At 39.0% G+C, this 12,074-nt stretch overlaps 1 protein-coding gene across 3 annotated transcripts in view; it reads left to right on the top strand.

The window, feature by feature from the left end:
* The first annotated feature begins 3,474 nt into the window (after positions 1–3,474).
* The window catches only part of SSBP1 (single stranded DNA binding protein 1), a 67,732-nt gene continuing 59,132 nt past the window's right edge, over positions 3,475–12,074 (top strand). For 2 of the 3 annotated variants that reach the window (XM_082846996.1, XM_082846997.1), the window contains exons 1-6: positions 3,475–4,045; positions 4,715–4,781; positions 6,766–6,826; positions 7,492–7,632; positions 7,837–7,924; positions 9,816–9,904. In XM_082846996.1, coding sequence (XP_082703122.1) covers positions 4,758–4,781; positions 6,766–6,826; positions 7,492–7,632; positions 7,837–7,924; positions 9,816–9,904 — 403 coding nt within the window. In that variant the 5' untranslated portion in view covers positions 3,475–4,045; positions 4,715–4,757. Of the gene's footprint in view, positions 4,046–4,066; positions 4,227–4,714; positions 4,782–6,765; positions 6,827–7,491; positions 7,633–7,836; positions 7,925–9,815; positions 9,905–12,074 lie in introns of those variants that run through there. The other variant, XM_082846995.1, reaches the window with a different exon arrangement.

Here is a 12,074-nt window from a genome sequence, read left to right on the forward strand (position 1 = left end):
ATACATGCACCCCAATGTTCATTGCAGCACTATTCACAATAGCCAGGTCATGGAAGCAACCTAAATGCCCATCAACAGATGAATGGATAAAGAAGGTATGGTACATATATACAATGGAATATTACTCAGCCACAAAAAGGAACGAAATTGGGTCATTTGTAGAGACGTAGATGGATCTAGAGACTGTCATACAGAGTGAAGTAAGTCAGAAAGAGAAAAACAAATATCGTATGTTAACGCATATATGTGGAACCTAGAAAAATGGTACAGATGAACTGGTTTGCAGGGCAGAAATAGACAGAGATGTAGAGAACAAACATGGACACCAAAGGGGGAAAATGGTGGGGATGGTGGTGGTGGTGGGATGAATTGGGAGATTGGGATTGACATGTATACACTGATGTGTATAAAATGGATAACTAATAAGAACCTGCTGTATAAAAAAATAAATAAAATAAAATTCAAAAATTTACCAAAAAAATAGCCATAGTAACTATGGAGTATTGCTAAAATTGCTTTTGAATCAATGTAAAACGTGACAGTAATCAGTTTAAGTAATAAGTGCTGTAATTTTCCAATAGTTATGAGGCTTGAGGAAAAACTGATTTAAAAGCAGAGTGAAAACTTGATTAAAATATCTAAAAAATGTTCTTCTACAGCACTGAAATTGTCCAAAGCTTCCTATCTGTGAGAAAGCATTGCCAACCCTGGTCTCTACCACTTGATGCCTATAGCTGAGACTTTTTTTAATTTGGGGGGAAAAAAAGGCAAGGCCAGTGCTCGCTTTGGCAGCACATATACTAAAATTGGAGCTGTACAGAGAAGATTAGCATGGCCCCTGTGCAAGGATGACACGCAAATTCGTGAAGCGTTCCATATTTTTAGCAAATATGCTTTCACAGCATACCATGTATATATGTAAAGATAAGTATTTCTTACTGTTCACTTTTCACTGACAAAGGAAAAAAAGTGAAAACTACAGAAACTGTGGTAGAACCTTACATGCTGTTCTGGTCCTAGTTGTACCCACCTTTGGCCAGTCACATAGCTACTCAAGAAACCTTCCCAACAGAGTACAACAGGATGAGAATCTGAAATCACTTCCGATATCCCCTACTAGATATTGACTGTTATATCGAGTAGTAAGTGATAAAACATTTAATTGACAATGAGTATAACTGTGGATGACTTCTGATTTTGTTTTTAATTCTGTGGATTGTGTTTAAACAATTCCAATGTATGTTCCTGATTTTGAGATACTAAGTGGTATTGCACAGTTGTCACTTTATCGAATGTGTACAACAGTTCCATGAAGTTTATAATGCACACCCTTGTATAGCTGCAGGTGCTAGAATTAAAATTGATCTGTTATCATAAGGAAAAAAAAAAGGCAAGGCCAAAGATAACTTTGTGGACTTGGGCATATAGACATGTCTCTTTCTCAGCTAGCTTTGTAAAGGATGAAAGCCCTGAATTATTCCACTGTTGCCAGGGGTAATTGTAACTGATTAAAGCCATGATGCTTTCACCACTTCTCAGCATTGGGAAGGTACTTTCTGGGTCTGTGGATGAACTACAGAAAGTTTATGATTATGTTAGAGCGTGTGCAGGGATATGCACACCATGAAGAGGTTTCAGGAATTCCTCACCAAAATGCAAATTGTACATTCTTGTAAAAGTGGTATGTTTAATTAAAAAATACATTTCAGCTACTCTTCTAGATTCTTTTTCTTTTTTTAATTTTCTAATTTCAGGCCTATTTGAGTATCCTTCTAGGTTCTATTTCTCTGTTCTGGCCTGTGGCCTGTTCTTGTTTAAAGCATAATTGCCAACTGGATATTCACAACAAGGTCCCTGTTCTCTAAGAGCTCACAATCAATGGGGAAGAGGAGGCACCTTCATGGGCATTTAAATTCTGATACAAGATAGACTGAGTGTGTAAAGAAAGTGAAATGGGAGAACAAAGGAAAGACGATTTGAGTAGAGAATTTTGAAAGTATGTGGAAAGGACATTTCTGATGCTGAAGAGTAAAGCAATGCTGAAGTATTTGTCATATTGTGAAGGAGGATCTATTTGATGACAGAAGAAAATGTTTTAACTCTGTTCTTCCATGACATTATACATCTTACTATGTTTTTCTTTGTCAAGGAAAACAGCACTTGCAACTTTCTCCAGCCAACAGTCTAAGGAGAACGTGTATCGGTAACTCCTGTCTGAGAGAGAATTCAGATTAGCCCAGATTCTCCACTGAGATGTTATTCATAAGGTTATAAAAGTTTGCCAAAGGTGTGTCTATTTTCAATTTGCGTGGTGCTTTCTGCTTACCCCAAAGTGTTTGTGAACAGAAAGAAAGAGGGAGAGATCTGTGGCCTAATGAAGATAGAACTTTTAGGGCCAAGTGATTGGATATGGATGAACAGATGCAGGTGATCAGTGAGATGTGTCAAAGATGATTCCAAACTTCAAGTCTGGGAGAATCTTGGTACCATTAAAACAAACAAGGAGCTGAGAAGGGGGAAACTGGCTTTGAAGGAAAGGGTGAATTTGGTTTTTCACTTGACTCAACAGCTCAAGTGGAAATAGGACTTTTAAATAGGAAATCAGAGGGTATGTTACAGTAGTAACACAGTGGAGTGTGGGATGATTAATGCCTGGGCAAGACCTGAAGGCAGCATAACATTGTATGTTTCCAGGACTAAACATCTTGAAGGTGGAAGTAAAACAGAGGTAAGCGTCAGTAAATATACCAAGTAGTAAGTCATACTCTTAAGAGTGAGTTAGGGTATGTGTTGGAAACCACATGAAGTAGTTCGTGCTTTTTCCTTTTAGGGCAAGAATGGGCCATTGAAAGGTTTTAAGTAGGGTCCTGAGGAGGAGATTTGCTTATTAGAATAATGTGGAGGGTACCTTTTCTAGAAGCTGGACAGTACCAGAACCAGGTGATGGACAGGCCTGGGGAGGCTCCCTCTGGCCTGTATTCTGCAGTCTATGGGCCTCTAATCCCCTTTTCCTTACCAAGGCCAGGATTAGGGGGAACAAGACAAAATTTAAGGGGGGCCAACAAACCCAGCATTCAAGATTAATGCTACTTTAATGCAATAATTTTAAGATATTAAAATTAATGAAAAATCCACAATTAACAAAATATCAGAATTCTAAAGAAAGGCAAGTTCAGTAAGCTGAAGTTAATGCCACTTCCTCAGGAAAAATGATCAGGCACGGCAACTCTTGCAATTGGAAATAAAGTAAGCAAAGAAGTAGATTTTGAAAATACTATCAGTCAGTTTACTTCTATTAAAGCCAGGAAGGTAAAATTATGTTTTTGGTAAAAGCAAAATATTTAACCTTAAAGCACCGTTGTTAGTTTTAATACACCTAATTTTCAGATGTTCAATATTTCTTCAAGTACTTTAATGTTCTTGGAAAGTTTTTTTTAAATACATAAAAACTTGTATATAGGGGCACACTTTTTCCTGGTGCCTTAGGATCCTATCTGGCTCAGATACTGTATTTAATAAAATTTTTCATATTTTATTCACGAATTTTTTGCCTTAATTCTGACTTTTGAAAACATTGCATTACTATTTATTTTGATTCCCATTTTTTTGGTGACCCTTAAATTTTGCGCTTTCGGCTCTTTCTCTACTTTTTCCGTTTTTTGTTTGTTTTTGTTGTTTTGTTTTTTTCTTCTTGCTTTTGGAGGCCTGAACCTTTCTAGTTTTTTCCAGAGGCGCAGCTAGCCTTTGTTTGGTCCACCCTGACGAGTCCCGGGCCGGGAACCTCTTCAAATAGTAATTTCATTTCGCTACAAACCTGCAAATAGGTTACCTGAACCACTTGGCGGCGTTGACTCATTCGCTTCCGCCCAGAAGGAAGCTCTCGGAATTACCGCGTTAAGGCGACGTGCTTCCCGCGGCGCCGGTCGGCCTCATTTCTACGACGCAGCAGCGGGATTTCCGTTCCTCCTTCTTCTCGCGAGTCTTGCGTCCCAGCAGCAACCGGAAATGAGTTCCTGCCTGGAAGCTGTCGGAGCCTGAGCTTCAGGTGAGGGAGGGAGAAGGGGTGGAAGGCTTTGCATAGGTCCTGGAGGCGGTACTGTGTCGGTGTGTGGACCTTGTCTTCTCCCTCGCGCAGAGGACTCCGTGGTTTCGTCGCCCCTCTCAATTCCTTTACGTTGTTGGTTGGGAGCGTCATCTTGGAGAAGGGGCGCCCGCACATCTCGGCGGTGAGGCGGCGAAGCCCAGGGATCTCCTTGGTCTTTGGTGACGGGGTTGGAGGCGGTAGTTTTTACGGCCACACGTTTCAGATTGAAGCCCCGTGCTAACATTTTAATATTTATTGAGCCCTTACTATGTCTTAGGAACTTTTAGGGGTATTGGGTGTAACAGTGAGTAAGTCCGACAGAAGTCCCTGCCCGAAGGGAACTTGCATTTTAATAAAATTTGAGAAGACAGTGGAACGGAAATGGGGATAGAATCAGGATTTTTTGGTGTGGGTTGGAGGAGGAGGAAGTTAAGGGGGATCAAAGAGGCATGAAAGTGCGAGAGGGGCTTTCTGGGAGCAGAAGGGAGTCCTTCCCGTCCCCTGTGCAGGGCTGTTGATGCGGTACGGTCTAAAGGTGGGTTGCGTAAAAGTCGTGGCTGCAGTTAGGCACTTAGACTCAGTGAATTCATATTCTTGCTGTAGGACTTAATTGATCTCTTTTTTCTTCAGGAAAAGATTAAAGGTTAGATTGTAAGAAAAGGAAATAGAAGCCATGTTTCGAAGACCTGCAGTGCAGGTAATCACTTCTTCGTATTAGTGTTGGGATGTGTTACTATAAGCCATAGTGATCAAATTTCTTTAGGCTTTTGCCTGCAGAGGCAAAAGTCCTTTGAGCCCACACACCTTGGTGTACTTATTTGACATGAGGGCTGGGGACAGATTTTACTTGGGTAAATAATGTTCACTAAAGCAAAACGAAACTTCTCTAGTGTGTTCACATGTATAATGGGAATAATTACTTTTAAAAACATGTGCTACTTGCACGTAGATCAGTTAGAGAGCATTGAAGGTCGTTGTTGATCTGCAGACTATGAGAACCGTTGTTCCAGCTTTTTTTTATTATTATCTTTAATAAGACAGGTGGTTTCTTTTCTGACCACGTGCCTCATGTGTTGTCAGCTTGCCTCCCCACCCCGCCCTTACTCCTTGTGCTGATGAGAGCAGGTGAGGTCTCAGCATCACCACACGTTTACCAGGTCCAGGATTGCTTCTCATGTCACCCAGTCAGACTCCTCCCCTGATCTCCTCAGCCAGCCTCGCCAGCCTTGAGCCAGCCTAGACCCCTTTTTGCTTGCTTAAGCTCATCTGGGCACCAAGTGCTATAGATTCTCCTTTAGAACCCCTCTCGCACTCATCTTGTGAAGATAAGGAAGAAGCAATTCCTCTGTGAAACCTGTTCCTATTTCCCCCGCTCTGCTGTAGCGTTGGCCCTATATTCTTGGATCCGTACTAACTTATACGTACTTTTGAAACGTATACTTTTTCATGTGTTGAAATGTGAAGCATGGAAAAGCTATTCCTGTCTTAATACACGATTCTACATTGTTACGATATCTTTAAAGCTGTGTATAAAAGAGTTAAATGTTTAATTTAAAAAAGTATCCCAGTTAAATTAATTCTTTGCCCATTTCTGCTCCTCCGGTAGGTCTTGAGTTTTGTGTGCCCCCAATGAGGCAGACTGTTGTTGCATGAAACTTAGGCGCTCTGGCTCATGTGAGCGCTCAGATGAGCACCTTTCTGGAATCATGACACAGGTAGCAGTTAGCAGTCTGATCTTTAATATGTTGTAACTCACATTTTTATTTTCGTACCCACTCTCTGCTCCCAAACATAGCGCCAGGATTCCATAGCCAGAAGTACCACCCCTGGAGTGGGTATTGTTTTAATTGGTCGCTTATTAACAGTGCCACCACTTGACACATGTTTCTCTGATGTAATGGTTAGGTCTCTGAACCCAGTGATGTTCCCAGTGATGTGTCCTCATATCTTTGCAGTAGCCCTTACACAGAATGTCCTTAAAGAGGCAGCAGAGGGCAGTGGGAAAAGCAGCAGCCTTGGGGTCAGACGGCCCTGGGATCTCGGCGTGACTTGCCACTTACTTCCTGTAGGATTTTAGGCAAGTTACTCTGTCTCTTTGAACTTCATTTTTCTCTTCTATAAAGTGGTGGTAATTTTACATAGTTTATAGATTTAGTCTGAGGAATAATTGATGAGAGGTAAAGCAGTTAGCGGGTACTCAGCAATGATAGCTGTTGTTATCGAGTGCTGCTGTTACATGGCAGTGATTCCCTTTGTCTGACAGACCAATTTGCGCAGGCATATCTTTGCACTTTATCAAAGAGTCATGTTTGTTTATCTTAGACTTTTTTTTTGGTCTGTCAAAAGCATGACTTTTTCCAACATGTATTTATTTACCTTTTGTGTACAAACACAGAGGCACCGTAATCAGGAAGATTGCCACAAAAGAAGCGGGAGAGGACTGTAAATGAACTCTCTTGGGTATACTGTGTAGTACCTCCTGTGTGCCTGTGGGCTTCTGCAGTAGGCTTAAGTGTTTGCATGGTCCTCCTGGCTCTGTGTGATGGGCACACCTCTTGTCTTGGGTGGATGTGTGCCATAGGAGCTGCTGACTAGATGGTGACCACGTGTGACTGGGTCTTCTGTTGGTATTTGCCTTTCCCCCCGGATTAAAGCTGTTTTACTTATTTGTTCCACTTTAGGTCCTTCATCAGTTTGTGAGACATGAGTCTGAAATAGCTGGCAGTTTGGTTCTTGAAAGATGTAAGTAGCAGCTGATTTCCAAGTTTAAAGCGTGTTATTTATAGCAGTATGCTAATATTCTCAGTGTTGCACAAGAGGTGTATTCGTTGGGTTATAATCTATTAATCATCACGCTCTTGACTCACATTTGCCTCTCAGATCTTGGCCTTGCCCCACCAGGCTGCAGGGCTGCAGGGCTCCTGTAAATTGGGCCCTTCTTCCTTTACCAGTCAGTTTTTACTCACTCTTGTCACTTTCCTGCCAAAGAATTTCCTTGAGTCCTATTTGGTTATCTAAGTCTTCCAAGGGTATGTGGTATTTGGCTGAAGAAGTGAATGTTTGTGAAAGCTGTTGTTTCACAGAAATAGTCCCTTGTGTTTATAAAGATATTCAGATTTGTTCTTTTAACTCTACAGTTTAAAGAAGTTTCTTTAGGTATTTAAAAGAAGAATTTAGATAAAGAGCTTAACGTTTGTTTTGTGGGGCTACTTCCTCTGAATATTTTCTTCTTTCTTGCCAATCCTTTTTCCCTCCCAACCTCTGTCTATTTTCCCCTTCAACTTACTTTCAAACCTTCTAGAACTTGGGTTTTGCTTAATGCCAAGACTGAAGTTGGAGTAGTGTTTGTAGCTGTTCCTCCCTAGACATTTCTCTCAGTCTCGTTTTATCTACACATTGCCTTTCAGCTCTGAATCGTGTGCAGTTACTTGGTCGAGTAGGTCAGGACCCTGTCATGAGACAGGTAGAAGGAAAAAACCCAGTCACAATATTTTCTCTAGCAACAAATGAGATGTGGCGATCAGGGGAAAATGAAACACACCAAATAGGTGAGTACAAAAACCCGGGCGCTTAATTTTATCAGCAGTAAATAGGTATTATTTATTGTGAATTACCTAATTAGATACTTTTAGAAAGGACCTTCTCTAATTCTGTTCTGCTCTTTTAGAAATCGTGGATTGGTTTTGCTGGGACATGTTGTCCTTTGGCACTTGTCTTTTGCATTTGTAACCACATTCCCTATTGTGATTTAGGTGATGTCAGTCAAAAGACAACGTGGCACAGAATTTCAGTATTCCGACCAGGCCTGAGAGATGTGGCATATCAGTATGTGAAAAAGGGGTAAGTTGAGGAAGGAAGGATCTTACAGATTGAATGGTTTAAAACAGGGGTCCCCAGCCTCCGGGCCACGGACCGGTCCTGGTCCACGGCCTGTTAGGCCCTGGGCCGCACAGCGGGAGGTGAGCGGTGGGCGAGCAGCGAAGCTTCACCTGCCGCTGCCCATGGCCCGCGTTACCACCCGAGCCACCCACCCACCCCCCCCTCCACCCCTGTCCAGGGAAAAATTGTCTCCACGAAACCAGTCCCTGGTGCCAGAAAGGTTGGGGACCACTGGTTTAAGAAACTGGTAACGTGTTCTTATGGACTGCGTAGCTCCTTTATTTATGTAGTACCACTAATTACTCTGTGTTAACCCAAGAGGTATTCATGCAATGCTTAATACTATAAACATAGCGCATTGCCATGTGTGACTAATTTAAAGGTTTTAACATGGTTTAGCCTTTTAAGAACTTATACTTTAGGGCAAAGAGGATGTGTACTTAAATGGAGCTGATGAGGTAAGAGAGAAGGCAAAGGGTACCGAGTACCACGTGAGCAAGTGTCTCCATGGCCAGCGATCCTGAAGGCAGATGTCGTGCCTGTTGGCATCACACGATGGCCTAACAGAGGGTCTGGAATGTCGGAAGCCTGACCCAGTGAGGTATTATGGTAATATTCACAGCAGTTATTTCATATTTGATAATTTTATGTCAACTTAGTAGTTCCCTTTTGGAATGCTTGGATTGATTATGTATAAAAAGTATCTTTTCCAAACCCACAGAAGGACAAGAGGATGTGTTTAACAGCAGTTGTAGTCATAGTATGTTTAGAAATGTACTTGTTTTATAGAAATAAAACATTTCATGTAAAATAATTTCAGCAGTAACTAAAATTTCTATTTTTTTAAAATAAGTGCATACCTTTTCTTCATATATACCTCCGTTGTCATGTCTGTATGATATGTGCATCTATACACATATAAACATAGGAAATTTCAAGGAAAATGTCTATATGCAATTTCACCTACTGATTGATGAATCTGTGTGACTGTTCCCTTTGGCACCCAGTCATTTTACCAGTCTTGTCTATGTTCTGTATTGTACATTTTTGGTGGTGTTAGACTCTGAAAATTGGTGTCATTATGGCCATTTTCTACTCTTTGAAATCAGAGTTACAGTTGTCTTCTAGTTCAGCCTTCTAGAGAGTGCAGCATAGTCTTAGTAATTAACTCTGAGTGAAATACTAAAGCTGAAAATTTTGCATTTTAGTAATCTAAGTCTTTTGAGAGTAAGTTTATGAACCTTAATATAGAAAGGAACTAACTAAAAAATAAATGAAAAAATCTACAAATCTGTTAGAGAATCCAAAATCAGCGGTGACAGAAAATAACACATTGGAAATTAACCATAGAGATTTAAAGGATGCCACTAGGTTGCTCTTCATGGTCTTAAGGTTGCTTTTTTTTTTTAATTTTGACTTAAAATTTTGAACAGTTTTTTTTGTTTTGTTTTGTTTTAACTTTCATAAGGACCACAGTTAGCTCAAGGATGAAAACATTGTCTTTTTTCCTATGTGTGGCAAGTCTGTGCACATTCTGTTTCACTACTTTTTCTTTTTGGCTGTACCACGTGGCTTGTGGGATCTCAGTTCCCTGACCAGGGATTGAACCTGGGCCTTGGCAGTGAAAGCCTGGAATCCTAGAGCTAGCATTCCTTAGGAATCCACTAGGCCACAAGGGAACTCTCTGTTTCAGTACTCTTACTTCTGAATTATGAGAAGTGGGAGCAAAAATGAGGTTCTGTATGATTATCTGTTTCATCCTTAATGTATACTTACCCTCTCTAACCTGACGCTCTCCTGTAAAGTACATTAGAATCTCCAGACTAAAAACTGTAAATTTTATTTATATCAGGTCTCGAATTTATGTGGAAGGGAAAGTAGACTATGGTGAATATATGGATAAAAATAATGTGAGACGACAAGCAACAACAATTATAGCTGGTAAGGCTCTTGTGATAATAGCTATTCTGTTTTGTTTTTTTTTTCTCCTTTCCGTTTTTGAAAGCTTGGCTATGTTGTAACTTTACCTGAGGCTGTTAGTACTGATGCCAATGAGATTGTAAGGCCTTCACCAGGAGAATTCCAAGTGAGGTTTGTGGGCTTGCTCCAGGTTTCTACATTTATCTCTTCCTTTAGAAAATTATCTCTGTACTCACAGTTTTAGTTCACAAGTAACTTATCAGTTGAACTGTCTATGCCAGTACTTACTATTTGGACTTAGAAAACCTTTAGTGTCTTTGAAGGACATGGCCTAAACAGGGAAAAGCATGTGTCGAGACAGAGTTATACTAAAGTGAGTGGCGTTAGACATTTGTGCAGAACCTGTTTGGTACTTAACATGATAATTTTGTTTTAAATTCCTTTTGTTCTCATTAAACAAAATACAAAACAACATAGAAAAGATGGACACATGGAAGCTTCAGGAGGTTAAGAAGATATGCTCTAGAACAGAGTTTTAAACTTTTCTGAAAATTCTACAAGAATTTTGAAAATAATATACCCCTTTGGACATGTTTAAGTTGACATTAAATTTTTTTAATATAAAATTATGTTACTCTTAAAGGTATTAATGGATCTAAATATTATAGCTATTTGGTATCCATCATCATTAAAAAAGATACAAACTCCTCAACATTTGGAAATTTTACATTATTCCCTTTTCTCTGAACTTGTTTTTCAATTTCATTTTCTCCTCAGAAGTGTACCTTAATATATTGTATAATCAAGACTCTTGTCATACATTCAATTAACTGTAATAAAAGTACATGCATAAATAGAAATTTAAAAATATTAAAAAAAATTCTGCAACAGTAGAGCTCTAAATGTTAGGTTTCTCCTTGAATTGGGTTATCATTACAGTTGTTTTTAGAACATAATTGACCAAAACAACTTTAGTATATATGTATACAAACTAAAATTTTATTGAAAATGTATCTTAATGAGATAGATGATGCATTTTTTGCCTTTTGGATAAATTGCTAAAAAAGTATTCATTCTGTTTTCTTGTTTTTTATCAATATAAAAACTGAGAAACCTTGTTTTGATAAATAAGTAGATGGGAATAAAAGAACTTGTATTATAGTATTATCTCAATATTTATGAACTTCTGAGGTATGCCCAAATTAGATATCATTTAAAAATTAATTTTTTTGTTATGGAAAATGTCAAACATACACAAAAGGAGAGAGAATAGTAAGAAACGAAAACTCCCATCATGCAGCTTTAACAGTTATCAACAGATGGCCAATATTATTTCATCTATGACCCAGCCCCCTTTTCCCCCACCTGGATTATTTTGAGGGAATCTCAGACATTATATCATCCATAAATATTTCAGTAGGTATCTCTGAAAGATAGATTCCTTTTTAAAACATAACTATAGTGCTATTATCACACCTAATATTAAGAAATTATTGTTAAATTTTTTTTACCAGATGTCATAGTATTGAAATTTCTTTGACTGCTTCATAAATACCAGTCCATACATCATATTACATGGTTTATATGTATCTTAAGTGTCTCTTATTTTCTTTTTATAAACAACAGAAATGAATTTTCGCACAATTCTGGAGGCGAAAAGTCTGACAACTTAAGTCTCCTAATTGACAGATTTTTCTCTTATCTTTCTCTTTTCACTTGCTCCAGAGTTTGTCTTAACTACTGTGCCATATGGATAAATTATAATTTGTTGTAAATAATAATGGTATATTTTCTTACTGGTTTCTTTGAAAGTATACTGACCTTGATAACTTAGATGAGGTTTTTTCTGACTGGTTTGCTTTCATAATTCTTGAGTGTTGTGACAGTAAATTACTTCCTGCCTGCCCTGTTCCTCCTTGGGTCAAGCCTCCAGATGTATCTACCTATTCAAAAATTTTTTTCTAGACCTGTATATGGTATAGAGCTACCCCTGTGATTTCAGCAGTGGAAGATCAAGCTTTCTCATAAAATAGTTGACAGTTTAAAATCTATTGATCATGTATTTATGAAGCATTCAACACTTTCATATTCCACTGTAAACTGTAAACCTATTGTGAGGGCAGATTTTGAATTGTTATAAACCAGGCCAAACAGAAGCATTTCAAATTATCAGCCTTTTTTTTTTTTCTTG

This window comes from Leucopleurus acutus, assembly GCF_964270905.1.
Source record: "Leucopleurus acutus genome assembly, chromosome: 9".
NCBI classification, from domain to species: Eukaryota; Metazoa; Chordata; class Mammalia; order Artiodactyla; family Delphinidae; genus Leucopleurus; species Leucopleurus acutus.